The sequence below is a fragment of the Arachis hypogaea genome, chromosome 15, assembly GCF_003086295.3.
Source record: "Arachis hypogaea cultivar Tifrunner chromosome 15, arahy.Tifrunner.gnm2.J5K5, whole genome shotgun sequence".
Lineage (NCBI taxonomy): Eukaryota > Viridiplantae > Streptophyta > Magnoliopsida > Fabales > Fabaceae > Arachis > Arachis hypogaea.
The window spans coordinates 130,682,392-130,710,115 of record NC_092050.1 but is presented as its reverse complement, the minus strand read 5'-3'; the positions used below and the strand labels follow the sequence as shown (position 1 = coordinate 130,710,115).

At 32.7% G+C, this 27,724-nt stretch overlaps 2 protein-coding genes across 2 annotated transcripts; one reads left to right on the top strand and one right to left on the bottom strand.

Annotated features, from left to right (window-relative positions):
• The first annotated feature begins 4,855 nt into the window (after positions 1 to 4,855).
• LOC112750703 (uncharacterized) lies at positions 4,856 to 7,228 on the top strand. Its single transcript, XM_025799516.3, has 2 exons — positions 4,856 to 5,107; positions 5,214 to 7,228. Exons 1-2 carry the CDS (start codon positions 5,057 to 5,059, stop codon positions 7,023 to 7,025), a joined length of 1,863 nt encoding a protein of 620 aa, XP_025655301.1. The 5' UTR covers positions 4,856 to 5,056; the 3' UTR covers positions 7,026 to 7,228.
• Positions 7,229 to 23,066: 15,838 nt separating this feature from the next.
• On the bottom strand, positions 23,067 to 27,354 carry LOC112750702 (very-long-chain (3R)-3-hydroxyacyl-CoA dehydratase PASTICCINO 2A-like). Its single transcript, XM_025799515.3, has 8 exons — positions 25,349 to 27,354; positions 25,142 to 25,249; positions 24,717 to 24,940; positions 24,491 to 24,579; positions 24,333 to 24,386; positions 23,712 to 23,773; positions 23,521 to 23,576; positions 23,067 to 23,431 (listed from the first exon to the last, which is right to left on the bottom strand). Exons 3-8 carry the CDS (start codon positions 24,844 to 24,846, stop codon positions 23,373 to 23,375), a joined length of 450 nt encoding a protein of 149 aa, XP_025655300.1. The 5' UTR covers positions 24,847 to 24,940; positions 25,142 to 25,249; positions 25,349 to 27,354; the 3' UTR covers positions 23,067 to 23,372.
• Between the last annotated feature and the right edge of the window lie 370 nt (positions 27,355 to 27,724).

Here is a 27,724-nt window from a genome sequence, read left to right as displayed (position 1 = left end):
TAAATGTAATTTACTTAGATGTGATTAAAAAATAATTGAATAACTATGTACAATAAAAGATTGATATTATTGAAGGAGAAAATTAAAATTTATTTCTATATATTATTTTTTCCAACATTTTTGTCCTATTTAAGTTCCTAATGTTTTAAAATTGTCTCAATTTTGTCCCACCGTCAATTCTGTTAACAAATCCCTAACAACAAGACAATATTGAACCAATTTTAAAACGTTAGGAACTTAAATATAATTATTTAAATAATAGAAATAACTTTAAAAATTATCCCAAATATTGAGGACAAAAATTATACTTTACTCTTGTTAAAATTTAAAAAATTGTATTATATATTTTATATTATTATTAGGATAAAGATTATTTTTAATTAAAATTAAAATATAACATAGTTAATATTTTGTTGTTAATAAATTTCAAAATTAATTTATTTTATATTAATAAGAAAATATATAATAAAATATTATATTTGTTTTCTCAAAAGTACCATGCAATGTAAAATAGCATTTTATTCATTAAACAATACTACAAATCAACATAATTTATTATTTTTGATCAACAATTAATCAATAATATTTAAAAATATTAATTAAAAATATAACATTGAACTCCTAAATTAAAGACTTTAAATTACTGACTAAAAAAATTAGTCAATATAAATTAAAATTGGTGCCGCTTGAGCTTTTCTATTATTCATTATCTGTATATAAAAGGAGATTAAGAGGAATTTAGTACATAATTATTGAATACCATTTTTTTTTTACATCTATATTGATGCTTATTTTGTTTTGTTAGTTTTAAAATTTAAATAAAATAGTGTCATTTAATTTATTAAGATAATAAAGTGTTTATCGGCGATCTTGATTAATCTCACTTTTGTTATTATTAAAGATATTTAATAAATACAAAATAGATTACTAAATACAAAATATAATTTTTACTACTAGAAACACGGTCGTTATCAACGGGAAGATACCCACGAACCAAAAAGAATGGCAAATTTATATGATCGTGGTAATCACTTGCAACGTCTTGTATTTCCGTGGTCAAATTTTGTAAAATTTTTCGACGATTTTGTTTGTTCGTGGCTAACTTGAGATGAATTCTCTCAATGACCACAGATTCAATAATTACCGTGGCAAAATCGAACAATTTTCACTTTCAAATTTCGCGTTTAATTTGGTTTTGTCCTCCATCCCTGTCAAAATATTTTTATGCAGTTTATACTTTTTCAAAATTTAAACCGTAACTTAAGATAAATTCAATTTATCAGGTGCAGGTTTTTCTAATTCTTTAATTGTTGAATTCTTTTCCCTCCTTTTAAGTGCTGCCATGAAAAATTAATAAAGTATGCTAGTGGTTTAATTTTAGATGTTGTTGATGATGTGCAATTTTTTCACTTCGTATGATCTTTGAATTTAGCCATATCTATGAATCATGTGTTTTTTACTTAGTATTAGCTATGCGTTGATTTGATTAATTTTTCCCTTTTGATTTAACAGTAGTTTTTTAACATGGTTGTATTATTCATTACTTGTTACTACATCAAATTGTAATGTAATAAAAAAGACTAAATTATATACATACAATTTCAATATTTATATTTTTTAGTTGTTACATTTTTTTGTGCGTGTTCTTTTTGGTTAAATGCAGTTTCAGTGTCCAATTTTACCGTATGCATTATTTAGAGACTTTAGTGATAGAATAAAATAATTCAATTGAAAATAAATATTTTTTTTTTTTACCAAAGATAGGAGACTCGAACCTGCAACCTCTTAATTGAGTATGGGGAGTAATAGCTCAAATGGCATAGTCTCTCCATACTCAATTAAGAGGTTGCGGGTTCGAGTCTCTTATCTTTGGTAAAAAAAAAAAGGTATACTTTAAGCCAATGAGTTATAGCTCAAATGGCATAGATTTCCCATACTCAATTAAGAGGTTACGGGTTCGAGTCACATATCTTTTCAAATTAAAAATAAATGTTAAAATTATAAAAAGAGTACATATTTATCTTTTTAAAAAGTAAAAGATACTAACTATGATTGATTGAAATAATAACTAATTTAATTATTCATTATTTAATTACTCTATTAATTTATGGCAACATTAATAAACAAAATTTTAACTTTTAAAATTCAGAATATTAGTTTTATACCTATATTTTATTAATTTAATTTAAAAAATAAATTAAAATTATTTTTATGGGAGTTCATTTTTTAATTATGTACAAGTTTTTTTTTTTAATTTAAAGGTATCAAATTTTTAAGTTTTAAGTTTATTTATTTTAATTTTTACTGATACCATTTTTTTAAATTCAACAAGTAAAAATTCTAAATTCTAATGAGTATGTGAAATTTTTTAAATATAGTTTAAAGTTGTAAATTTTACAATTTGATATTTTTTTATTAAAATTAAATTTTACTCTAAATTAAAAAGTTATAGTTACTTCACTAAACAAAATTCAAATTAACATTTATAATAAGATGGATGAAATTTTGAGTGGCAATGTTAAGCGCAACTTTTATTAAGTAGCACACTCACAGAGTCTTAACAATAACTCACTCCTACTATTCCCAAAATTCCTTTTTGTTAGCTCCTGCAATTGATTCAAGTTTGATAACATGCAGCAAACCCCTTTCGCTAATAACATTTTCTTCCGTTTCTCCAGGTTGTAATTTCTTAACTCCCGCGATCAATTCAGCTAACCTTTAGAGCAATTCGCTCAAGAGTTCCTGTTTAGGTTCTAGGTACGATCACACCGGACGTGAATTGCGAAGAAGATTTTCATGACATCATTTTGTTTTTTATATTTTTTTTAGTCAACAATGAAAGTTAATTTTTGACTTTTTTTTTTTTTATTCCAACATGTATTCTTTCCCTTGCTACTGGTTGTAGATAGATTCTAAATCACCAATGGGCATTTTGAAAGATGTTATACAACTGACAATTGAAGGCTGCAAAGCAGCTGCAAATTACATTCGAGAAGTAAGCATTGTACCTTAATTTTTTTTATCATCTTTGAAGGAGTCAACTCATAGCCTATTAATTTTTTAGCTTAATTCTTGATCTCTATGTTGCTTAACAGATTTTATTGGAGTACACAAAGCAATTCGAGTATCCACAGGGTATATAATTCAGTGGTATATAATTTAGTGGCCAAAGTTATGTGTATTTTTTACTTTTTACCTGAAAATATTTTTGCATTTGGATTGTTTGTGTAACAAGAAATTGAGAGCTTGATAAATTCATTATTTTGGTACTTTTAAGATTTATATCATTTTAGTAAAGTTTGATATTTATTTTGTAATAGTTTTATTTAAATATTTTTTTAACATTAAATCCATTAAACTAGAATATTTGCTTTTCAATATTAAGTATTTGTTAATTTTATATTTTTATACTATGGATAATACGTATAGGAATGTGATTAATTTTTTAATATTATATGATGTAATTTTATATTAAAGAGCATTTTTATTATGATATTTTTTTTTAATTTAACTTCTATCGTTAGCTATGGAAAAAAGTGTGGCAAAAAAGTCCGGCCTAGTCAATTTTGTCACAGGTAAAGTATGTTTTATTTTGCCACGAAAAAGAGTGTGTCTAAACGTGCTAAAGTTGTGGCTAACGAAATGTCTCCACAGGTGTTAAAACCATGGTTATTGGAGTAAAAAGCGTGGCTAACTAAAAACGCGTCGCCCTCTTTAGTCACGGATATTTATTTGTTGCAAAAGCATAATTACCACAGTTTTTTTTTTAAATTTAGCCATAAATTTTTCCGTGGCTAAACCCCTTCTTTTTGGTAGTGTTTATTAAAAAAAGTACTTACATATTTGTCAAATTTAAATATAATTCAATTGTCTTTATATTCTACTAAATAATTAAATGCACTTTTATAAGTATATTCAAATATAAAATATTTTACAAACTTTATACTTGTTTAAACTATTTAGAAGACGCATACGAAAGAATTTAATTTTGACTATTCACGTAAAAAAATCTTAAAAAAAATCAACTTTTAAATATAGAAATATTTCATTTTTGTTATACTTGTGAAAAATTATATTAAAATTTAATTTTTAAATGTTTTACAACTTTATTTATAATTTGTATCTTTTAAAATTATTTTTATTACTTATTAACATCATAAACTTTCAAATATCAGTTGATAGTTTACCCCTCCATAATCTAATAAAATACACATCTCTATTTCATATAAAAAGTAGTGTCATTTTTTGCTTTGTAAAGCGAATTTGTTTAGGCTACTTATCTAAGGAATAGATTTTGTCATCTTTCTTATTTGGAAAAGAGGAGAACAGGCAAAATTAGTTCGGATAAATGTAATCTAATACAATCATGCCAAGGCAAAAAAAAATTTTCATATTATTTATTGGAAGGTAAAAGTCCAAAAAATAGATTTGTTGATAATTTAAAATTTAAAAAAGTGAATTTGTCAATGATAAATTATCTTTTATTATTTTTAAATTTTTAAAAAATGAGTTTATCAATGACGAATTATTTTTTTATCTTTTAATATTTCTAAAAATATAATGTCAATGGCGAATTTTAATCACCATATTTCAATAAATAATGATATTACACAATTCTTTTAAAAATTAATTATTAATATAAAAAATATTAAAATATTAAATACATATTAAAAATAAATTAAATAATACATATATCTAATATATTATACCTAATTTTAGTATACACGTGTGATTTTTGAATCTAATAACACTTCAAAAGACTTGCCGTCCACTTCTCCTCACTTGTCATGCTCACACTAATAATGAAAACCAAGATACTTTTAGCAAATATACACATATATTCACATAAGGTACCACCATGAAGTTTTTTTAAAAAGGTAAAAAGAACGTTCCTAGTCATTGATGATATTTGTCCAGACTCCAGAGTAAAGCAAAGCATGCCCACTCAGGTGTTTGAGTGCCCTCCCTTCTCCACTTTTTCTCTCTTCTATTCTATATCTTACGCTCTCCGTCGGGGACATTAACACACAACACAACACAACACAACCAACTCAAAATGAGTATCAGTCAGTTCATCTTCCTGCTCTTGTCACTCTCTTCTTTCCATGTAAGAACCTCAACTATTCCTTTTTTTTTTTTTTACTATACATAATACATTGTATTGCATATGTGCATATGCCTCCTTTAACACGAGGTCTTTAAAATTAATGCAGGCTAGTAATACTTCTCAAGCAAGCAAACAACATTACCAATATTATTCCAACGTTGAAGCAAAGATTAATCCATTCACTCCCAAAGCTTCTCTCATACGCTATTGGAACACCCACGTCACAACCAACCTTCCAATTCCAAACTTCCTTCTCTCAAAGGCTTCACCTCTCACACCAAAACACTTGGCCACACTCAATAAACAACCTTTCACTTCTCTCTGCTCTGCACCAAAACTTTTATGCTCCTTCGAAACGCAACAACAAAACGACGACGTCTCGGCCCAAAACGGCGCCAACTTCGCCATTTACTCAAACAAGCGTTTCAGCAACTACGGCTCCTCCCAAAACGGTGGTCTCGACTCGTTCAAGAACTACTCCAACAACATCAACGCCAACACCGACTCGTTCCGCCGCTACAGCGCCGGATCCACGCGACACGGTGGCGCGTTCACCTCCTACTCCGAGAACGGCAATGTCGCCAACACCGATTTCGCCTCCTACGGCTCCGGCGCCACTGCGAGCTCCGGCGAGTTCCGCAACTACGACAAGCTCGTCAACGTTCCCGACCTCAGGTTCACCACCTACGATTCCAGCGGCAAGAGCCACAAGCTTTCGTTCTCGAGCTATGGTAACGAAACGAATTCAGGAACCGAAACTTTCACGAGCTACGGTAAAAGAGTTCGCAGCGGAACCAGCGAGTTCGATAACTACGCTGTGAGCTCCAACATTCTTCAATCAGAGTTCACGAGTTACAGCGAGTTAGGATCCGGCGGCACAAATGACTCGTTCAGGTCTTATAGCTTCTCCGGCAATAACCCTAAGAATAGCTTCAAGAACTACGCCACCGGTTCCATCTCCGGCACCGACATGTTCACCAGTTACCGGAACCGGGCGAATGTCGGCGAAAATACGTTCCAGAGCTACGCCGGAAAATCAAACTCCGGCGGTGCGACGTTCGCGAACTATGGCCAATCCTTCAACGTTGGAAATGACACGTTTATTAGTTACGGGAAAGGATCTTCGGGTCGGACCCAATTCGGGTTCAGGTCTTACGGGTTGGGACGCGCGTTCAAGGGTTACAACAAGCAGGGCGCGTCGTTTTCGGAGTATCGCAATTTCAGCGCCACCAGTGGCAAAATTGTAAATAGGTGGGTCGAGCCCGGTAAATTTTTCAGAGAATCGATGATCAGAGAAGGAAACGTTATACCTATGCCTGATATTAAGGATAAAATGCCTGAAAGGTCGTTTTTGCCCTTGTCCGTTTCGTCAAAGTTACCGTTTTCTTCCTCCAAGGTTGTTGATGTGAGGGAAATGTTCCACGCGCGGGAGGGCTCTGCAACGGATCGTGTAATCACGCGTGCAATGGAGGAGTGCGAGAGAGCTCCGAGCCGAGGGGAAACGAAACGGTGCGTCGCGTCCGCAGAGGGGATGATAGAGTTTGCCACGTCAATGCTGGGTAACAGCGTGATCTTGCGGACCACGGAGGGTGTGAATGGTTCCGGCACGAGCGTGATGATTGGGACGGTCTACCCAATCAACGGTGGAGATGTGACAAAATCTGTGTCATGCCATCAGAGCCTGTACCCTTACCTGCTGTATTATTGCCACTCTGTTCCAAAAGTGAGGGTTTATGAAGCAGATATACTTGACGTGGCAACGAAAGAAAAGATCAATCATGGTGTTGCCATCTGTCACCTTGACACGTCAGCGTGGGGGCCGGATCATGGGGCCTTCTTGTCTCTGGGGTCTACCCCTGGAAAGATTGAGGTGTGCCACTGGATATTCCAGAACGATGTGACGTGGACCACTTCTTGAGGAACAAAAAAGATGCATGGAAGAAGAAGAGACAAGAGAATCTCTACTTTGGTTTCTTTCTTTTTGTTTAGAGTTAGTACTATATTATTATTCTGGGAGCTAATGTGATTGTATTGCCATGCAAATTATTGAGATTTCCTATGCGGTTAATATGTAATTTTTTGGAATTTTAAAAATCGTAATGCTAATAATTCAGTTTCTCAGCTGCGCAGTATCTGTTGTGGTGTGTTCAAGAGGTTTCGTTTCGATGGTCATGGCTCATGACATGTTTTTTTTCTTCTATTGATGAACTTCTAGTGTTCTAGTTGGGTTGTGTTATATAATATGGAGTTCATTACATCTTAATTGATTTTGGCCTTTAACTTGTTGAGAAAGATGTGGTTAACCCCGATGGGTTAAACTGAAAACTCTTCTTTAACTTCGATGGTGTCAGCAAAATTCTTACTATGAGCATTATTTTTTCTTTTATATTTACTACACTTCCACTGTCACTTAAGCAAATAGGTCACTTAAGCAAATAGGCTTTCCTTTATTTTCTTTTCAATATTTTTATTCACGACCAAAGTCTCAACACACGCTTTTAATGCAGAACACGTAGATAAACTAAAGTATATAATTAATAAAAAGAATAAGTGTTGTTTAGTCTTTAAGAGTTATGGTCAAAATTAAATTCGTCTCTAATTTTATTTTCAATTTAAAATAGTTTTTAACATTTTATTTGATATTAAAATCATTTTTTTAACCATTTTATTCTTATTTCACTAACACCTACTCTCTTACCTCTTAAATTCCAAATCCTATCTTTTTCATTTTCACGGTCATTTTTTCTCACTCAGACACATGCACTTTCTTTTTTTCTTTTTATTCTTCTCACTTACACACACTTTCTTCATCTCTATCGCATCTCTTTACGTTGGTGACCTCTACCTCGATGGCAACCTCTATCCTGACAGCAATATCCATGAGCAGCAATAGCAGTGTGAAAAGGGAGTGTGAAAAGGGAGGTCAACCATTATGATTGCGATAATTTTCAGATCTTCTTTTCATGCTTACTTACAAGATCGAGGAGATGTGAATGAGTAATGAGGAGGAAGAAGATAATGGTGAAAAAAATAATTTTGGAGATGGGGTAGAGGAGGATGTTTGGTTTAAAGGGAAGGATTTTGAAATCAAGGAAGATCTTACATGAATTTTGATTGAACGACAAGAATAAACTCAAGTCGAGAGAGAGGAGGAGAGAGAGAAAGAGAGATGAAATAGAATGCGAAAGGAGGCTGAAGATTGCAAGGAGATGGCAACAACAGAGATGCTCTTGCAGTGGTTTTCGTCGCGGCTGAAGGAGGTTGTCACCATGCTGTGGTCCCTGCTCCCCTCCTATGTTGTTGCTGCTGCAACCACTTTCTTCATGCTTTGCCATGAATATGCCTTCGTTGTGTCCTTCTTGCAGCGTTGGAGTTCACCCTCAAAGCTGTTGGAAGCCGTTGCCATCACCGTTGGATTGATGATGCTTTTCATTCTTTTTATTTTTTTAAAAAAAATCTGAACCTATTATTTTTGTTGCTAGATTTGAAGAATTTAATGTTATTGAATTAAAAAAAATTTTCTAAGGTTGTGGTGGTGGTGACTTTGAAAAGGAAGGTAGTGGTGATGATTGCAGGGTGAAAGCTGGTGTAGTGAGGATATTTTTATCTTTTAAAATATTATTGTTTTTAAAAGGACGATTTTAATATTAAATAGAATGTTGAGGATAATTTTGAATAAAAAAACTTAAAGATGATTTCGGTTTTGACCCCAAAGCTTAGGAATCAAAACAATACTTATCCCTTTAATAAAACAAGGATGAAACAATACAGAAATAGTAAAAAAAAAATGGAAATAAAATACACCAAAAGTGCTATATAACCAAACAAATTGCACTAAATTAGACAGACTTTTTCAAATTTGATTGATTAGACAATCTCATATTTCTATAAAATTTCATTCCAAACTTTAAATTGATCTCTAATTTATATATTTTTAAATTTTAGGATAAATCATATGAAAATAGATCAAAGTCACAATAATATTAATGGTGCGATTTTTGAGAATATCCACAATTGAACCGGCAAGTGCATCAGGCTGTCCAAGTAATACCTCAGGTGAGTGAGAGTTGATCCTACGAAGATTGATGGGTTGATCAACAATGGTTGACTGATTGATTTAGTTAGGCATGCAAAAAAGTTGGTTTTGTGGGTTCAAAAAGCATTAAATAGTAATTCAAGAGTAAAGAAAGCAAATAAGAGAATTGGTAAGAAATCAATAAGAGAAAACAGTTAAGGTATCACAGATGTTTACTTTTTGGATTAAGTTTTCTTACCAACTATTTTAATCATGCAGGATTCATTTCATGGCAAACTGTGAGTGACTAAACCCTAATGTCTTAGTGATTTAGTCTCCTCTAACCTTCATCAACCGCCAATGCCTTGGTCACTTGATTCCGATTAGAGGGTTAAGTTTAAATCTAGTTTATCGCCACAAAAACCCTAATTACCCAAAGCTAAGAGGATTATATGTCACATATCCCGATTAGTTCAAGTAATTAGCAGTTTAGGAGGAATTTACTTTCAAGCTGTTGTTCAGGTGAGAGACCTCTTCTAAGGATCACAAGAACGCATATAGAATAAGGGTCATACTTTCGTTCTACCGAGATTCATAAAATGAAGAACGAAAGTAATCCTTGAAACTAAATCGATACATTAATTAAAATAGAAAAGCAATAGTCTTAATCCATAGAAATAAACAGAGCTCCTAACCTTAACCAAGGAGGTTTAGTGGCTCGTGACTTACAAAGAAAATAAGGGTTCTGAAAAGTGTGAAAGTGCGGAAGAGAGAAGACCCCCCCCAAAGGGTGAATCTTTTTCCTTTTATATCTAACCTTATTTTGATTTGAAAATAAAATAAAATAATAAATCCTAAAACTAAAAGATATTGTTTGTAAATAAAAATTACAAAGATAAAATAAAAGATAACTAATAAAAGCTAAAAATCCACTCAAAGATACTTCATTGATGAAGCTTCAATTCGGATTGCCTGGTGCTAAACGCTAGTTGGGCATTTAGCGCCCAAAGAGGCAGAAAGCTTCCTATTTTGCAAGGCTTGCTGGCGCTAAACGCCCAGAGAGGTAGCCTCAAATCTTCTCCTTTTAGCACAAATCTCTGCTAAATTGCTCCGAATCTCACCTGAAATAAATAAAAATACTAAAACACTCAAAGTAGCATCCAAAAAGAATTTTTGTATTAAAATAATATAAAACTTAATAAATTCTAACTAAAAATGACTAAAAAACCAAGAGAAAATAGTTACAAGATTCTCACGCATCAATTAAACAAATATCTTAAAGCAAAAATGATTACGATTTTGTCTCAATTTTATTTTTCAATCATTGCAGATAGCAACGTTGATGTTTTTATAGTTAATTATAAAAATGATCACGATTTATCTTCAAGCAGGATACATCAGTAAATCATTTAAGACTTCAACTATTTACGATTATTAAAATAGTGTATATAAATCGTTAGGAGTTATTACAAATTTAGCTTGGTTGAAGTATGGATGACAACGGGGCAGGGCAGGGGCGAGAGATGTCTTCTTGCTCCCTATCCCGGCTCCCGTTCGCCATCATGGGAGAATATTGTCCTTCATCTCTATTTCTTACAGGGACTCATTCCCTGTGGGACCCTATTCCCCATCTCTTTAATAGTTTTGACAGATCATTAATTTTCATAAGAATAGAGCTATAAGTATCCATCCTATATATACAAAGATAGCAAGCCTTTATACAAAAAAGTATAAATGGAAAGACAACGACTTCTTTCGAAATGACGCAGTGGGAGGACACGCCAACAAGTCAGAACACAGAGCAGTGGATGAGGTGGGAGACGCGACAGCGGAGAAAAGAATGGATACGACGACAAAGTTGCGAAAAGGAGAACAAACACACCCTCAAAAAGGAAAAAAATGCTGCGAACAGAGAGAACAACGCAATGAGGGTGATGGCACGATGAGGGGTGACAATGCGGTGAGAAGGGAGAGTGGCGAGGGGTGACTACAGATAATATAAATTTAATAAATTCTAATTAAAAACGACTAAAAAACCAAGAAAAAATAGGTACAAGATGCTCATGCATCAATTAAACAAATACCTTAAAGCAAAAATGATTACGATTTTGTCTTAATTTTATTTTTCAATCGTTGCAGATAGCAACGTTGATGTTTTTATAGTTAATTATAAGAAGTCATCACGATTTATCTTGGAGTAGGATACATCAATAAATCGTTTAAGACTTCAACTATTTATGATTATTAAAATAGTGTATATAAATCATTGAGAGTTATTACAAATTTAGCTTGGTTGAAGTAGGGATGACAACGGGGTAGGACAGGAGCGGGAGATGTCTTGTTGCTCCCCATCCCCGCTCCCATTCTCCATCATGGGAGAATATTGTCCTCCATCTCTATTTCTTACAGGTACTCATTCCCTGCGGGGGCCTCATTCCCCATCTTTTTAATAGTTTTGACTGATCATTAATTTCCATAAGAATAGAGCTACAAGTATCTATCCTACGCAAAATAGCAAGCCTTTATACAAAAAGTTTAAATGGCAGGACAACGACTTCTTTAGAAATGACGCAGTGGGGGGACGCGACAACAAGCCAAAGCATAGAGCAGTGGACGAGATGGGAGACGCGATAGCGGAGAAAAGAATGGACATGACAACAGAATTACGGAAAGGAGAACAAACGCACCCTCAAAAAGGAAAAAAAATGCCACGAACAGAGAGAACAACGCAGTGAGGGTGATGGCACGGTGAGGGGTGACGGTGCGGTGAGAAGGGAGAGTGGCAAGGGGTGACTACAGATAATTTGGATGGAGTATGGACGACGTTAAGGATTTCTGAATTAATTCTAAACTATTAATTCAATTACAATTCTAAATTAATTCTTTTTGTTCAATATCATACTAAACGATTTCATCTTGCCTTAATAAGGTTGGAACAATGTCTAGAGGAGCTCAGATGTCACGTGAGCAACCACGTGATAGAGCTCATGCATTTTTGTCCTCAACTAATAGTGCTCCAGCATCCCGTATTAATGAACCATTTCGTGCACCGTGCAATGATAGATTGCTGGCGCCGTCAAGTCGAAGTGATGACCTTCAAACTCCCATAGAATGTACAGAGACTCGGTATCGCGATGAAGTGGCCAATATACCTTCAGGGAATAAAGATTACGACCTAGAGGTGTAAAATCCAGTTACATAATAAATAAACTAAAACTATAAAAATGATGAGAGAAAGGTTTAGGATAGAAACCAGAACACTTATTTTAAAAATTTTGGCCCGAGATAGGACCAAAAGACCAAAAATCACAAAATGGGCCCATGTTGGCCTAAAGCCCAAACCCAAGGCACAAAACCCCTCTCACTTAGCAATAATTCAACACACATACCCCTCATTTGAAAGAGAGGCACACAGAGAGAAGAGAGGAAGAACAAAAACCCTAAGCCACTATTCACTCAAATTTTCAAGTCCATATAACTTTCAATCTGTAGCTCCGATCAAAGATTCGTTTGTGGCCACGCGACCACCTTGTCATGTTCTTCGATTCTATCTAACTATTGTGGTAAGAAATTTCAAAATTATTGCCCCATTTTTCATTTCTCTTCTGAATTCGAGTTTTGGGTATGTAATGTTGAGATTTTTGTGATTTTGATGTTTAGGAGAAGCTCAATTTTGAGGTCTAGAGAGGTTTTGACCTGAGGTTACATGAAATAAGGTAAGAAAAATTGTTTCCTTTGTTTTTCCGAAATTTGGGTTAAGAACCTAGTGTGAACATTATGAAATTTGTATGTGATTAGATTATATGGATTAGCTTGGCTTGTTTGGTTAAATTGGTGCAGTTGGAGTACATGGTGTGGTTGCGAAACGATTGGTGGAGGCTTGGAGGAGTCGGTTGAGGCTTGAGTCTGGTTGGAAAGAAAATTTAAGTGTTAGAAAAATTGCCGTCAATAAGGTACGGGTTTTGGTTCTGGGTAGACATTATGTAAAGTATGTGAAAACCTAGGTTAAATGCTTTAGGATAGGTTTGAATAGAATTGGTTGGTTGATGATTGATTAATTGTTGAGAAATATTGTGAATTTTCAAAATGAGTATAATTGAGTTTGAATATAATTGTGATTGAATAGATGTTGTAATTGATTGCCTATTGAGATTTTGATATGAAAATTGGGTCGGAGACTGTGATAGGGTGAAGTATCCCCTATTTGGTAAGTTACGGTAAGTGGTGTAAGTGCCATGTTCTGAATTGTGGTTGAAATAATAAGTTTGGATAGATAATTGATGAGTTGTGGTTATTGTTATGAATGTATATTTTGATGATTTATGCTATATGAGTTGAAATTGGGTTGATTAGGCTTGATTGGTTAGCAAGTGATTGAATATTGATAAATGAGTATTGATGGTATTTAGAAGTGGTTTGTGATGGGTTAGAATGAGGTAAATTGGAGTTTTTGTAAAAATAACATCATGCAGATTTTTGGTAAAAATAGATTTTTGACTAACTTCGACGGGCCATAACTTGGCATTCGGAGTTCGGAATTTGATGAAACTTATCTTAAATTAAAGATAATGATGAGAGATTTAAATTGGTTTAAGAATTAAGGAAAACAAAATGTTGTAGATGAAGTTATGAACAATTGAAAATTGATATTTTAAACTGAAATCTGAGATGTTGCAGAAAAACAAGAATTTTGGCCTGTGGACTGTAAAGACTTGTGTGTAAGTACGACGGTGTGCGTACGCACGCCAAGGGAGATTTTCAAGTTGTACGTACGTATGAGGGGTAATGCGTATGCACAGGTCCTATTTTCATAAAAAGTCTCTATTTTTTACTGGTTAGCTTTTCTAACAAGCTTGTAAACCCTTGTAACCCTTGAATAAGGTATAATAACTAGTTTTTAGGCTCTGAATGAGTGTGAGCATATTGAATGGATTAAATTGACAAATTGAATGAGATTGTGGATTGAAGGATCGAAGTTAATGATAATTGATGAAAGCTTGTGGTTAATGAACCTATTGAATAAAAAATTTATTAAAGACATTAATGATAACTGATTGAGATTTGAAATACTGAAATGGCAACGACAGTGGTAAATTTTGCTTCTGCATTGATTGATATTCATTCCGAACAAGGACGGTGGTTAATCCCGCTTGTTCGAGGTGCCCGATAAAGACGGTTGGTTAATCACGCTTACTCGTGGACTAATGTAATTGGCAAGGATGGTGGTAAATCTCGCTTGCATATTGATCCGAGAACGTTCTGGGCAAGGACAATTTGGTGAATCCTGCTTGCTTTTATGGAACCTACGAGTAAGGACATTTGGTTAATCCTGCTTACTCGAGTCAGGTTTGGCAACATAACCGACGCGTGAGCTCATGGCTAGTAGGACAAGCATGCATCATATGCATCTTTATGCAATTGCTTGAGTGTGCATCTTGTGTTTGGTTTTTCTAAGTGAATATCTCTGTTTAATTGCTAATTTCTATATATGTTGTAATTGCTCTTGATTGTGTTTGCACCCTATTACTTGTGTTTGCTACTGCTGAATAAATTGATGAACCATATACTGATTGGCTGTGATGTTGAAAAGAGTAAAATGCTGAGATGTGTGGAGGAGAACTAAGAATATAGACCACTGAATCTCGTTTGATTGGAGTTTAGGAATGCCTAGCGGGTTCGTGCAACTTTTACATCGTCTCTTTTTGGAACTGTTACCTTATTGGGAACCTTCGGGTTCTCACCCATTGCGGATTTTGTTGTTTTTCAAATACAAGGCGTGATGCACCTTGCTAAGCGTACTGGATTCTCTTGGATAGCGAAGACTCCTTTCCTATTTTGTATTTTGTGCTTAGTAATGTTTATTTCTCCACTTTTTTATATGCATTTGTATATCCCTCTTAGAGGTTTCCTTTTGGAGAAACAGGGTTGTATTTGGTTATACTTTTGGATTGTAATACTTTCTAGCCGGCCTTTTCTTCGCAGGTCGAGACTAGTATTTGCTATGTATCTCCTTTTGAATCCTATATATATCGCTACGTGTGTGATGACGATTTATTGCTTTTATTTTATCCTTCCTTCACAAGCTCCTAGTTAAATTATATTTCTTCAAATACTATGTATGAACTTTTCTGTTTAGGTGTCGTAATACCTCACCACCTCTAATTTATGACTATAGCGTAAGGCTTTGCGTGGTAGGGTATTACAGGAGGCGAATGAAGTTGAGTCGTTTAATGACCACATTGACAACTTGGTTGATTTTCAAGAAGCCGAAGGTCAGAACCACGACAACTAACGCAAAGATACAGATAATTGGAATGTTACTATCATTGGTAAACTTTTTTCCCCTATTATTGTTATTATTGATTTTTAAAATCCTTTAATTCTATTTCCCTTTTGTGTAACGATTATCTTGCAATATTTTTTTTATTTCTTAGAGGACGACGTGACAAAAGGGACGAGTCGGAGCATCAAGGGGGCTATAGCACTTCCTCCAAATAGAAAGATCATACTTCTGTTTAACAAAGAGTTGCAACCGGTTGATCAGGTGGCTGGATTATTAAGTGATTTTTTTGGGAGTTTGGGTGCTGATTATTTTCAGTTTTCCATTTGTGAAAAGAGTTGGAAGACAGTGAACAAGACAACCAAGGAATATGCATACAACATGGTTAAGGTAATCCTTTTAGTTTTGATATATTAAGGCAATTCAGTTATCAATTTTTTTTGGGTAAAAACTTTGCAATGGATATTTTGTATTGCTAGTTAAATTTTCATATTTTGTGTTTCACATGTTTAAGTTAGAATTTCTATCTTATATGTAATAATGCTTTCTAGATTCATATATTGTTATATTTTTTAATTTTAAAGTAGATTTTATTTTTAATTATTGATATTCTTCACATTACCATAGTCTTATCTCTATTCATTGATTTTGGTTACTGACAATGGAAATAATTGTAGCAGGTCTTTCAATATGAGGACGACGCCGAAGAAAAAATAAAGTGAAAAATTTTGCAAAGGATAGGAAAGAACTGAAAGGATACAAGACACAACTTGTATCATAAGTTTTACAATGAATAAAGACTCTTGAGAAAAATGTTAAGCGTCACCTATCAAGAATAGATGCAAATCACTGGAAATTATTCTTTGAATATCGCTTGAAGGAAGAAACAAAGGTAACAAATAGTATTTTGTATTTCTTTCCCCTAAACCATATATGGGTACGTAAAAGACTCTTTATATTTTATTAATTCATCCCAGTCTCATTTGTAATTATTTCGTTGTTGATAGAAAAAGTGTAAACAAAATGCTTTAAATCGTTCGAAGCAAGTTTACACACATACTAGGAGTTCCAAAACATTGGCAAGACGAGAAGACGAAGAGGTAATAAATAGATTGTGTTTCAGATTTTGCATCATTTCCTAAATATAGTGTTGTTATTTACATGACTGTGTCGACATCAATGTTATAGGAGCAACTACGAGAAAAGCGCATTAGTAGAGGAGAGTTATGGACCACGGTTCACAAAAAAAGAATGGCTCGGATATCCATGATGATGCGCGTGTTGTTAGTGTAAGTAATGTTTTAAAATTTTTTACTTCTCTTTTTGTATTCATCATGCTAAACTTAAAACTATTATAACCCCAATTCTAGTATATTTGTAGGAAGTAATTACGAATATTGAGAGCCAAGATGAATCCTCGAAGTAGCTTTCACAAAATAATTTGCTTGCATAGGTTTTTGTTAAGGAGCACCCAGGACGAGTTCGTGGTTTAGGTGTTGGACCATATCCCACCCAACTTTTTGGTAATGCTACTGCACAATTGTTGGACTTTGGTGTGCAAATTGAAGAGTATCATAGAACGATTGCAGAATTAAAGGTTGAGGCAGCAGAAGAGAAGGCGAAGAGATAAATAATGGAGAATCTTTTGAGATATCTAATTCAACAGCAATGAGACAATTTGCCACCGGACGTTGTTGCAGAGCTGGATTCTTTGGAGAGTGCACCGACTTCATTGCGCACAAGACCATCTTCTTTTGACAATCATGACATGCAACAAAAATAATGAGTTTAAGTAAACTGAAATAGATACTATAGAATTTAATTTGTTTTAGTGTTTAATGTTTATTTTTCTGACATGACCTAATTTTAGTTTATAAAGAATGATGCGCTTGTGACAATTTTGTTATATATATATTTCTTTTTCTTATAACATTTTATTTTTTAATTTAATTAAAAGTTCTTAATTTTAATTAATTTCTATTAAATTAAACTAATAAAAAAGAAACGAAATAAAGGAAACAAGCATATTGATATTGACATTAAATAATAAAAAACAGAAAAAATATCTTTTTTAATTATGTTTATATTGCAGCAATTACAAACCGACGCTAAAATGAAAGGCATTTATGTTTCCAATTATGGCAGTAGATATAATCGCTGCAAAATTGAATGCTGATTTTGCGGCGGTTAATAGAAACCGTTGCTAATTGTTTACCTGCGGCTTATTTTGGAGCGGTTATACTTAGCCACCACAAAATGTTTAGCGGCGGTAATATGGGTCCAGAACCGCCGCTATCTACTGAAAATGTTGTAGTGTTTTCAATGGTGGCAATAGTCAGTGATGATCTTCCATGAGGAGAAGGCGATTGGGTTGTTGAAGTCTTTCTTGATTTGTTGAAGTCTTTCATGAGGAATGTATTGTAGTTAGATTAGTTTTTATTAGTCTTTAACTTTATTTTATCTGTGACATTAGGAAAAATGAATTTGTATTGTTTGTACTTGAATTGGGGATTAGAGAAATAAGGAGTGAGGTTAATTAGGGTTGAAAAAATGTAATTTGAGAATTTTGAGTTGTTTTTAGTACTTAGAGAATTTTGTTACACGGAATCTATCTTTTATATATACCATTTCAATTTTATTTTTTTTCGTAGATAGATTTGTCAACGTATATAACTTTGGGTAAAAATGATAACTTATTCTCTCTCTCTCTCTCTATATATATATATATATATATATATATATATATATATATATATATAAAATTTAAAAATCATATAATTAATAGTTAGAAAATCTGGAATAGTAGCAATTAATTAAGCACATACCAGCCACTAGTATATGTGATGATGTTGTAAATAATAGGGTAAAATGCATATTGAAACTAAATGGAGCCCAAAATTACACAATTCACCCAAAAGAAAAAACGTTATATGGATCTCTCAATAGGATGTTTTTATATAAATCGAATGAGCCCCATTCGAATTATCCATTCCAACACTAATTCGAATAAGGTCAATTCGAATTACTAGAGAAATATGCAAATCGAATCTAACCAATTCGATTTATGCATGCATGAATTGTCCTATTAAATCGAATCACATTGATTCAAATTATGCATGCAACTGACGTGCCTAGTAATTCGAAACAACTTGTTTTGATTTACACCTCGTATTGTCCTTATATAATTCGACATCAGGCCTCAGGTGCGAAGGACCAGGAGGTCCATCCTGTAATGAAACCGGCGCCGTATCAGTAATATCAACTTTTCCGTCACCACTGCGATTTAGATCAACTATGAAGGACGGGGAGGCTACCACCATTGCCTCAGATGCAATCATAGACACAGATGAAGAGGCACCAACAGGCCTCGAACTAGAATAGGCTGCCGTTGTTGGAGCTTGGAGATTTCGGTTCGAACTTTCTGAGTTGGAGACCACATCTACAAGCTTGGCCAACAGCTTAGGGGTCCTGACCTCGAGAAACTTCCAATGACAATAGAACAGAACCTCCAAATTCTCGTCACTCTCTATGACAAAAGAATCATATTTCATATCATGTCGCAAAACTGAAATCGGAATTCGATAGAATAACTTCTCAACCCGTATCATGTCTTGCAACCCCTAGTTTTTGGATTATAGAATTCAGGAACTCAGCAAAGCTCGTTGTAGGTTTCAGAAAAATACTGAGGAGATCCTTATCAGTAAACTTAATTCCAAAGCGTGTTTTTTTCTTAATCGACCCTTTATAGTGCACAAACACTAAAAAACTATCCCCACTAGCCATTGTGTTTCACTCTCATGGCAGGAATTCACGTTCACATCTATATACGTTGGCATCATAGTAAATCGAATTTACTTTGTTTGATCTATATATGTTCTTGGTAATTCAAATCAGTCAAATTCAAATTATATAAGGACACTACAAGGTGTAAATTGAAACATGTTGTTTCAAATTACTAGGCACGTTAGTTGCATGTATAAGTCGAATCAATGTGATTCGATTTAATAGGACATTTCATGCGTGCATAAATTAAATTGGTTAGATTCGATTTGGATATTTCTCTAGTAATTCGAATTGACCTGATTCGAATTAGTATTGGAATGGATAATTCGAATTAGGCTCATTCGATTTATATAAAAACGTCCTATTGAGAGATCCATGTAATATTTTTTTTAGGTGAATTGTATAATTTTTGGCTCTATTTAGTTTAAATATGTATTTTACCCTAAATAATATATATGGTAAAAATTCCTCAATGATTATATGTTCATTGTCTTGGTCACGCCCATGTTGTTTTTCCAACATAAAAAGACGTGAAGGTTGGCACTGATCATAAAGTGCGTGACAAGGGAATATGTAAGGCACTGGAGACACGAATGTTATTAAAGGGAACCCGTTATGGGAGAAAGTAGCTTTACTAATAATATAGTTTGCAAGAAAAGCGAAGAATTCCAAGGTTGTTATTGTTTCTGATGATGGGATGGTGCTGATTGCATGCACAGTACACTACTACCAAGCTAAGGTAATACGCCATGATGCCCCTTGCATTGTGCAACAATATAATGTCTTTCTCACTTGGGTGTGTTTGTGTCAGTGACTACTCTCATTTGAGGAGTCTGAAACTGAATGTGTGTGTAGTAAAGGGCAAGGAATCGTTATTGATGTAGTGCGCATGTTTGCAAGAGCGTATGGATCGGAGTTGGTGAAAGTGATTGTGGGGTCAAGTGAGAGTGGAAATATTTATTTAGAAAAAGGTTGAGACTTAATTTTTTTAGTTAATAATTAGTTAATATTGCTTTTTTATTTTTGTTTATTTATTATTTTAGTGACTAATTATTTGATAAAAAAACTAATTCTCTAATAAATTATATTCATCTTTATCTTTATCTTTTATATATGTATTGTGACAAAGGTTTTAAAAATCATATCAATATTAAACTAGTAGAGTTAGATATTCAAAAATTAAAAAATTCAACCAAAGTTTAATCAGAGTTGAGCTAGAGGTAATTAAATAATATAATTATGTATATAATATATATTTTTTTAGATAAAAGTGTTTTTTTGTGTTTATCATTTTAAACTAATTAATTATTAAAAAACTGTAACGAGTTTTTGACTGATTTTCTAATTTTTTAATCGATTCGTTACCAACTGATTTTTATTTTTAGTGATTGATTTTCAATGATTCCATCTAAAGTAATAAGTTCGATCCGATTTTTAAAACCATAATTGTGACATACAGATATTGTTTTCATAATTTTAAGAAAAAAAAAATTATTCTCTAGTAGGACTACTAAATTGTTTACAAAATATTATGTGATTAATATCTTTTGATAATTTATTTTATATTCGAATCAACACTAATTAACGCTCAATTTTATTTTCGACTAAGAATATTGCCCTAGTATTTTCTAATGTTTATTATACACGTGTCTAACAATTTGGTGATTTAAACATTTATAATATCATAAATATTATTTGTATACTAAAATCAGTTATCATGTATATTTGATAGTTTAATTTATTTTTAATGTATATTTTTATATTTTATTGTGTATTATTCTATCCTAATGACTAATTTTAATGTACACCTAACATGATTGATGTAATAATATATTGTACTTGTTATTACCATTTATTTTATACCTTCCTCTAACTTTTGGTATGAGCATTTCGAATTGATATTTTAAACTCTTATTTTCATGTTTTGAATATATTAAATATTAAATTAATACATACCTTTTAATTTTCAAATAATATTACTAGTGTATGTATATTTAAGGAAAAAATTAACATATTAAAAAATATATGCCTTTTGAAACATATAATTGTGACTAGCCAGATATAAAATGGCATGCAAACCGTGCAGCTTTAAGTGCAACCCAAGAAATGGACAAGGCTCAAGTTAGCGTAGCCATGGTCCATAAACTAATGATAGGTGATGGGTGTGTCTAGACTTAGACTCTGTTTGTTCTTTGAATCTTTGTTGCTATGACAGGCACATACAAGGTGTGGCAAAATGAGGCGACCCCTTCTAATATAGGTCCCTTTATAGGCTTTAATCCTTTTAGACTTTTAGGAATATGTTTTATATATCATATATTATATTCATGCATCAAACAGTGTATCCCGGTTTTTCATATCTTTAGCAGCTGCTTGAGTTTATTTCCCTTTTTTAGATGTTTGATATGTATAGTTCGGTGTATTAGCTTTTGCTTTTGTGTGTTCCTTGATGCTTTATTTGTCTTGTTTATGGCTGGTGCCCACTGCGCTTTTCTAATGAGTCCTTATTTATGAGTTAATCATGTCCCTCGTTCATATGTGACAAGAGTAGACTATTCCAATAATATATATCGGAATTATTAAAAAAAAAAAGAAAAAAAAAAGCTGAAATATATAAACAAATGTGGTTTAACTTGAGGCTTACTCTTATACCCAGATATACGTAGAGATGACAATTGTGTATATATTAAGAGAGTGATATCTTGTAAAACTTCAACTGAAATCTCGTGTACATTCAAATACCATGCATAAAGTATAATTACAATATTAATGATGTGTAATATATACAAAGAATAATCCTTCACATATATATATATATCTAAGTCTTTTTATTTATCAAATTTAACCAAATTGATCTAATATAATAATTGAAAAAAAAAAATAAAAAAAATAATTATTATAAGAGTAAAGTATATTTTTTATTTCTAACATTAATTGTTATTTTTTTTAAAAATATCTCTAATGTTTATTAATTGTATTTAATTTTGTTTTTAACGTTTTCGGTTTGCATCAAAATTACCTATGGATGTTAATTCTATCTGAAATATTAGGAACAAAATAAAAAATATTAATGACAAAATTAAATAAATAAAAAATATTAAAAACAAAATTAAATAAAATTAAATATTAAAAATATTTTAAAAAAATTACAAATCTTAAAAATAAAAAATATACTTTACTTTTATTATAACTATTAATAATAAGACTCCTCTACGAGTGACTAGGAATTTGAATGGCAAGCAATGATGTCCAAGTAAGTGTTAGATTAGGCATTTAAAAAATAATTGAAAGATAATAAAAATTAATTTAAAATAGTCTATAAATTTTTTTTTATTTTTACACTTTTTAATTATTATTGAAATAAATGAATAATTTTAAATATAATAAATATATAATTATAATTTACATATATAAAATTATTATAAATCACAACTAGAAAATTGTTTAATACAGACATATTTACAGACAGATTTAATTTTATTATAGACAAATTTTTTATTACCAACAAAATTATCGACGGATTACGTCCCTTTGTAAAAGTCTCGTCGAAAATTATTTACCGACGGATTTTTTTCTGTCGGTAATTTACTGACATATTTTTATCAGTTACCGACAGATTTTTCCTCGGTAAATTCTCCCCTCTATTTCCTTAGAACGTCAAACTTTTCGACGGATTTTTCGTCGGTAATTAGAGACAGGTTTGCCGATGAATTTTTTGTCGGTAATTAAAGACATATTTTTCGACAGGTTTTTCGTCGGTAATTAGAGACAGATTTTTTGACGGATTTTCCGTCGGTAAATAGCGACAGATTTTTCGTCAGTAATTGGAGCCTTGGAAAACCATTTCAAACTCTGAATACAGATAGAAAATCCGTCAATAAGGTAAAATAGAATTTTTTCAACATTATTGACCAATATCTCATTGTCTCAATAAAAAGATACCCAAAAAAATAAGATGACCATCCTAATATTACATGGATCTTCTTCATTAACTGATGTCACAAATTACACTTAGCCCTTAAAGATGGAATAATCTAAAATATTAATAGATAACCAAATTGCATTGGCAGCATCAAACTCCACATTGAAAGTTGGTCTTGGCATCTCCCTGACTGAAATAGAATTAAAACCTCTCAATGCTGAAGATATGATGAATAGATAGCCATAAACCTGTAAATAGTTTAGCTCTAAAAGGAAATCCTGCACCAAGAATGAATGCAAGAGCCAATCCCAAAACCAAACTCATCTGCAATATAATTGTTTGTTAGTCTTGCAGCTAATTTAATTGAGCAAAGATTAGGATCTTTTTTGTTTAAAAATAGCAATGTAAAGAACCTGTAATACTCGAGCTTGTCATAGTCCTTGGCAGCAATTGCGCATGCAAGAATCGCCTGCAATCAACTTGATATTCTCAATAGAAGTTATGAACAAAAATAGATTGCAAGTAGAGAATTTCAGCCAATATATCAGGAAAATAAGATTTACCCGTTACTCTACTATATGCAGAACCGGACCTTCAATCATACCTTAGCCACAAAAGCCATGATGGGAAAGCCTCCTTGAAGCCAAAGAAAGAATAGTGAATTATCTGCAGTTGCAACAATAAAAAATGGTATTGGCTGATACATATTTTACCTTTTTAACACAGAAAAAATGGTGCATTTACCCGAAGCAATAGATGGAGCGCCAAACCTAAAGGCTTGCTGGTTTGAGTTACATGTAACAGGTGCTTATAAGTTATAACCATTAAATAATAAATTAACATTTCAAATAAAAACAACATATCTAAATAATTACATTACACTACTATATATGTCACACAACAGGTATGTGGCACAAATCAAATTTTGTCCACTATGCCCTACAGCCTACACCTATACTTTCACTGACTTTAGCAGAGAAATCTTACTGAGCCTAATATCCCATGAATAATGAGTTATCTAGTTCTATGCTATGGCATCCAGCAATTAAAATCTACTCATCAGTGTTAAGAAGCCAAGTAATCAACTTACTTTGCTCTTAGCACTTTCAATTACTTCAAATATGATATTTGAAGTTAGAGATAGCAAACATAGAGGAAATGAAATATATATATATAATTAAGTATAAATAAATCAATAACCATCTAGAAATTGTGAAAGACTTACCTGAGTGATGGACCAGCTCATTAGTAGGGAGGTAACAAGCACATGATTCCGGGTCTGTCATAAAACATATATAAGTAACTTTTCAATAAATAACACGGCCGAAAATTCAATTAAAAGATAAATTAAATGAAATTTTAAGAGTTGAAATTTGTCTTAACCTCAGGGAAACTCCATAAGATGCCCCAAGTCAGGCACAACCTAGAACCTATCTGTGGCAAGGTTGGTGAAATTGGAGACCGGACAAGCCCTTCATCATTGAATTAGAAAGGATATTAAGGTCAATAAACAAGCATTCTCTAATAATGCTACCAGCATGATGGAACCCAAAATTGAAGAGTAGTAAGATATGTAAGGACAAAATTGAAGAGTGAAAAAAGATGGTACCAGCATTATGGAACCCAAAACCAGAACAAATCTGGATTCTGGAGTCGATATTCAATTCTGAAATGGTGAACCCTCCAAGGGATGAGATAAGGAAGATAAGGATGCAGTTACATTGAATTATTGCGAACATTGAATCCAAGAGGCTTGGCAGCTTCCTCAATTTTCGACATGATTTCGTTCGGAGGATGTTGTGAAGTAAAATGTGTTTCTCTCTTTACAACTTCCTATAATAATTTGATTTGAGAAAATATAATTAAACAAGCTAAGCATCATTAATCATTTCTCATTAACCATTATCAACATTTCTCTAATCAACTACAATCACATAGATAAAAAATAATTCTCTTAAAGTGAGTTTTCATGCAAATTATAAATAAATTTGTTAAGATGATCAAATTAAAGATCAAATATTAGATTTTACTTACTGTTTGCTACTCAAATAAGCTGTCAAAGTTAAAACTTTGTGATCTTGAAATGAGTTCAAAAGCATTCATTGAAACCGGTTTCTCTTTTCTCTCTGTCACTAGATTTTCCTACACATAAATCAAAGAGAATTAACTTAATGACATTTGTACAGATCAAAACTCTCTTATGATAAGCAAATTAAATGTTTTAATCAAATAAAGTAGTACCTTAGAATCATCAAAAGCAGCAGTTACATCATCTACATTTACATCTTCTTCCTCTGTAAAACTGAATTTTTTTTTATAGTTTCAATCACTAACATAAATGATAAATACCAACTGGGTCTCTGGAAGTGAGGAGCAGCAGTTATAAACATTGACTAATAGCTTTTGATGTAGTAGACTAACACCATCAAAATACTTTCCACTCCTTAAACTTAAATTACTACAACGGGTTTTGGTTGACCCTTGAAATGATGAATTTCTTATATGTCACACTGTATAATAAATTAATAGTGTATATAGACTACTATATACAGAAGCTAAGCCTAATAAGAGTAATAAGAAAGAAAGAACAAGTCACGTGATCTTACTATTTCATGCTCCTTTATTTTAAATTTCTATCATTATTATTATTCTAACTTGTCACAAAAATAAACTCTAACCTAAGCTTTTTTAAACTCGTTAGTTAACAAGTCATGAATTCTAACACATGCTTTTCCCATATATGATTATTGACTATTGGAAAGGCTGACTAGTGAATCATTCAAAACTTGTGTTATATTATACATAATTTCTAAAGACAATACGAAATTTGCATTAGGAGCAGCTTTTCATGATATTTATTCTTGGGGATATGTGATGCGGAATATGGACATTAATATCGTGGCATAGAATCTCGATCCTGTTAAGAAAAAGAAGGTAGAAGTAAGAATACAGCAGCTAATCAATCCTATGGTAATTCACTCAAATTTGAAAGTAAAATAATGCCAACAAAATAGAAATAAACAAATGTTTATGACTTCGTAAACATGCAGCAATTATCCACAGATCTAAGGTCAGTCATTCTGAGAGGAGCAAGGGCACAAAGAATTCATGAATAGCTTATTAGTTACCTTAGCTAGCAGAGAAGATATTCCAATATAGCTTAGCTGGCAGAGAAGCCTCTGTAATTCATACTTAGTTACCTTATTTGAGAAATAGCCAGGCTCAATTGAAGGCCATTCAGGTTTTCATTAAATAAAGAAACTGAATTTATATGGTTATCAAGCTTATAGTACAAGTGAATTCAGAAATAGTACATTGATCCCCTATATGCATTGAAACTAGGCATGGCTTAATAAATTCATTGATTGATGGTTCCCCTATCTACATTCTGATGGATGTCAAATGTTGGGTGATGAGGTAAGTGAGTGTTGAAAATGCATAGAGCAAGCAAGCAAGAAGGTTCTCTTCCAAAAAGGAAAATTGCAGAGGTTGGCGAGCCAAAAGATAGAACCTCAACGTATTTTTCCTTAGAGAAATTTCCTGTGTCAAAACAAACACTTAAAAATCCAGAGGATTTCCCTAAAGACATTGCACAATTTTGGTGATTTTTCATATATTTTCCAACCGGTTATCCGAACCCATTTTTATTTTTCAATTCAAGCCACAAAACTACCCATATGTCCGCGCCACATCCAAAATATCGCCGCCGCAATATCTTAGATTTCAGTGGCCTGTTTAGATCAAACATCAATCATATTTTTACAATTACAAAATGTGGTTTCTTGTGAGTGACAAACTCACTTCACAGCTCACTAATGAAAGTTACTATTAAAAAATCTTCATCATTCACATTCCCTAGTCGACACAAGCAATTACCACCGATGAAATTGATCATTCAGAATGCCGCATTAAAAGATATACAAATAAAAGAAAAATTGCATTTGACCTAAACAAAATTGAAATTTGAAAGACACTAGAGCTAATACATTCAAAAAATCAAAAGGTGCACTTGAGCCATTCATAACCAATCAGCAAAACTTTTTAGCAAATTACAGAATTAATAAAAAAAAAATTACCAGATTTCATGTCAACGCGGTCAATTCTTCCATACTATGAGAACAATCGCTTGCCAGGTTTTCATTTAAAATGACATTAAAAGGAAAAAAGATTACTATAATTCATAGATCAGATCAAGCTACACAAATCGGAAAACCTAGCTAGGAATATATGTCACAAAAAACATGGATATTTAAATACATGGATACAATAGTTGTTGAAAAGATAAGCTATGTGGCAGAGAGATCTCTGCGACGACGGCGATGAAGGGAGCAGACACGATGAGAGCGGCAGAGAGGGTTCTGCGACGATGGCGATGAAGGGAGCAATGTGACGAGAGCGGCGGCGGAAGGGCTCGTGCGATGCGAGCGGCGGAGGGGGCTCGTGCGATGCGAGCGGCGGTGGGAGCGGCGGAGAGAAGAAGGAGCTCGTTGACAGAGAGAAGCTCGTTTGATTTGTGTGGTGTGAATGGAGCTCGATAGGATGGGCACAATGCTAGGTTTAACTCAATTTTTTCGACAGAATATTTTAAATTACAGACAGATTTCTGTCTATAATAAT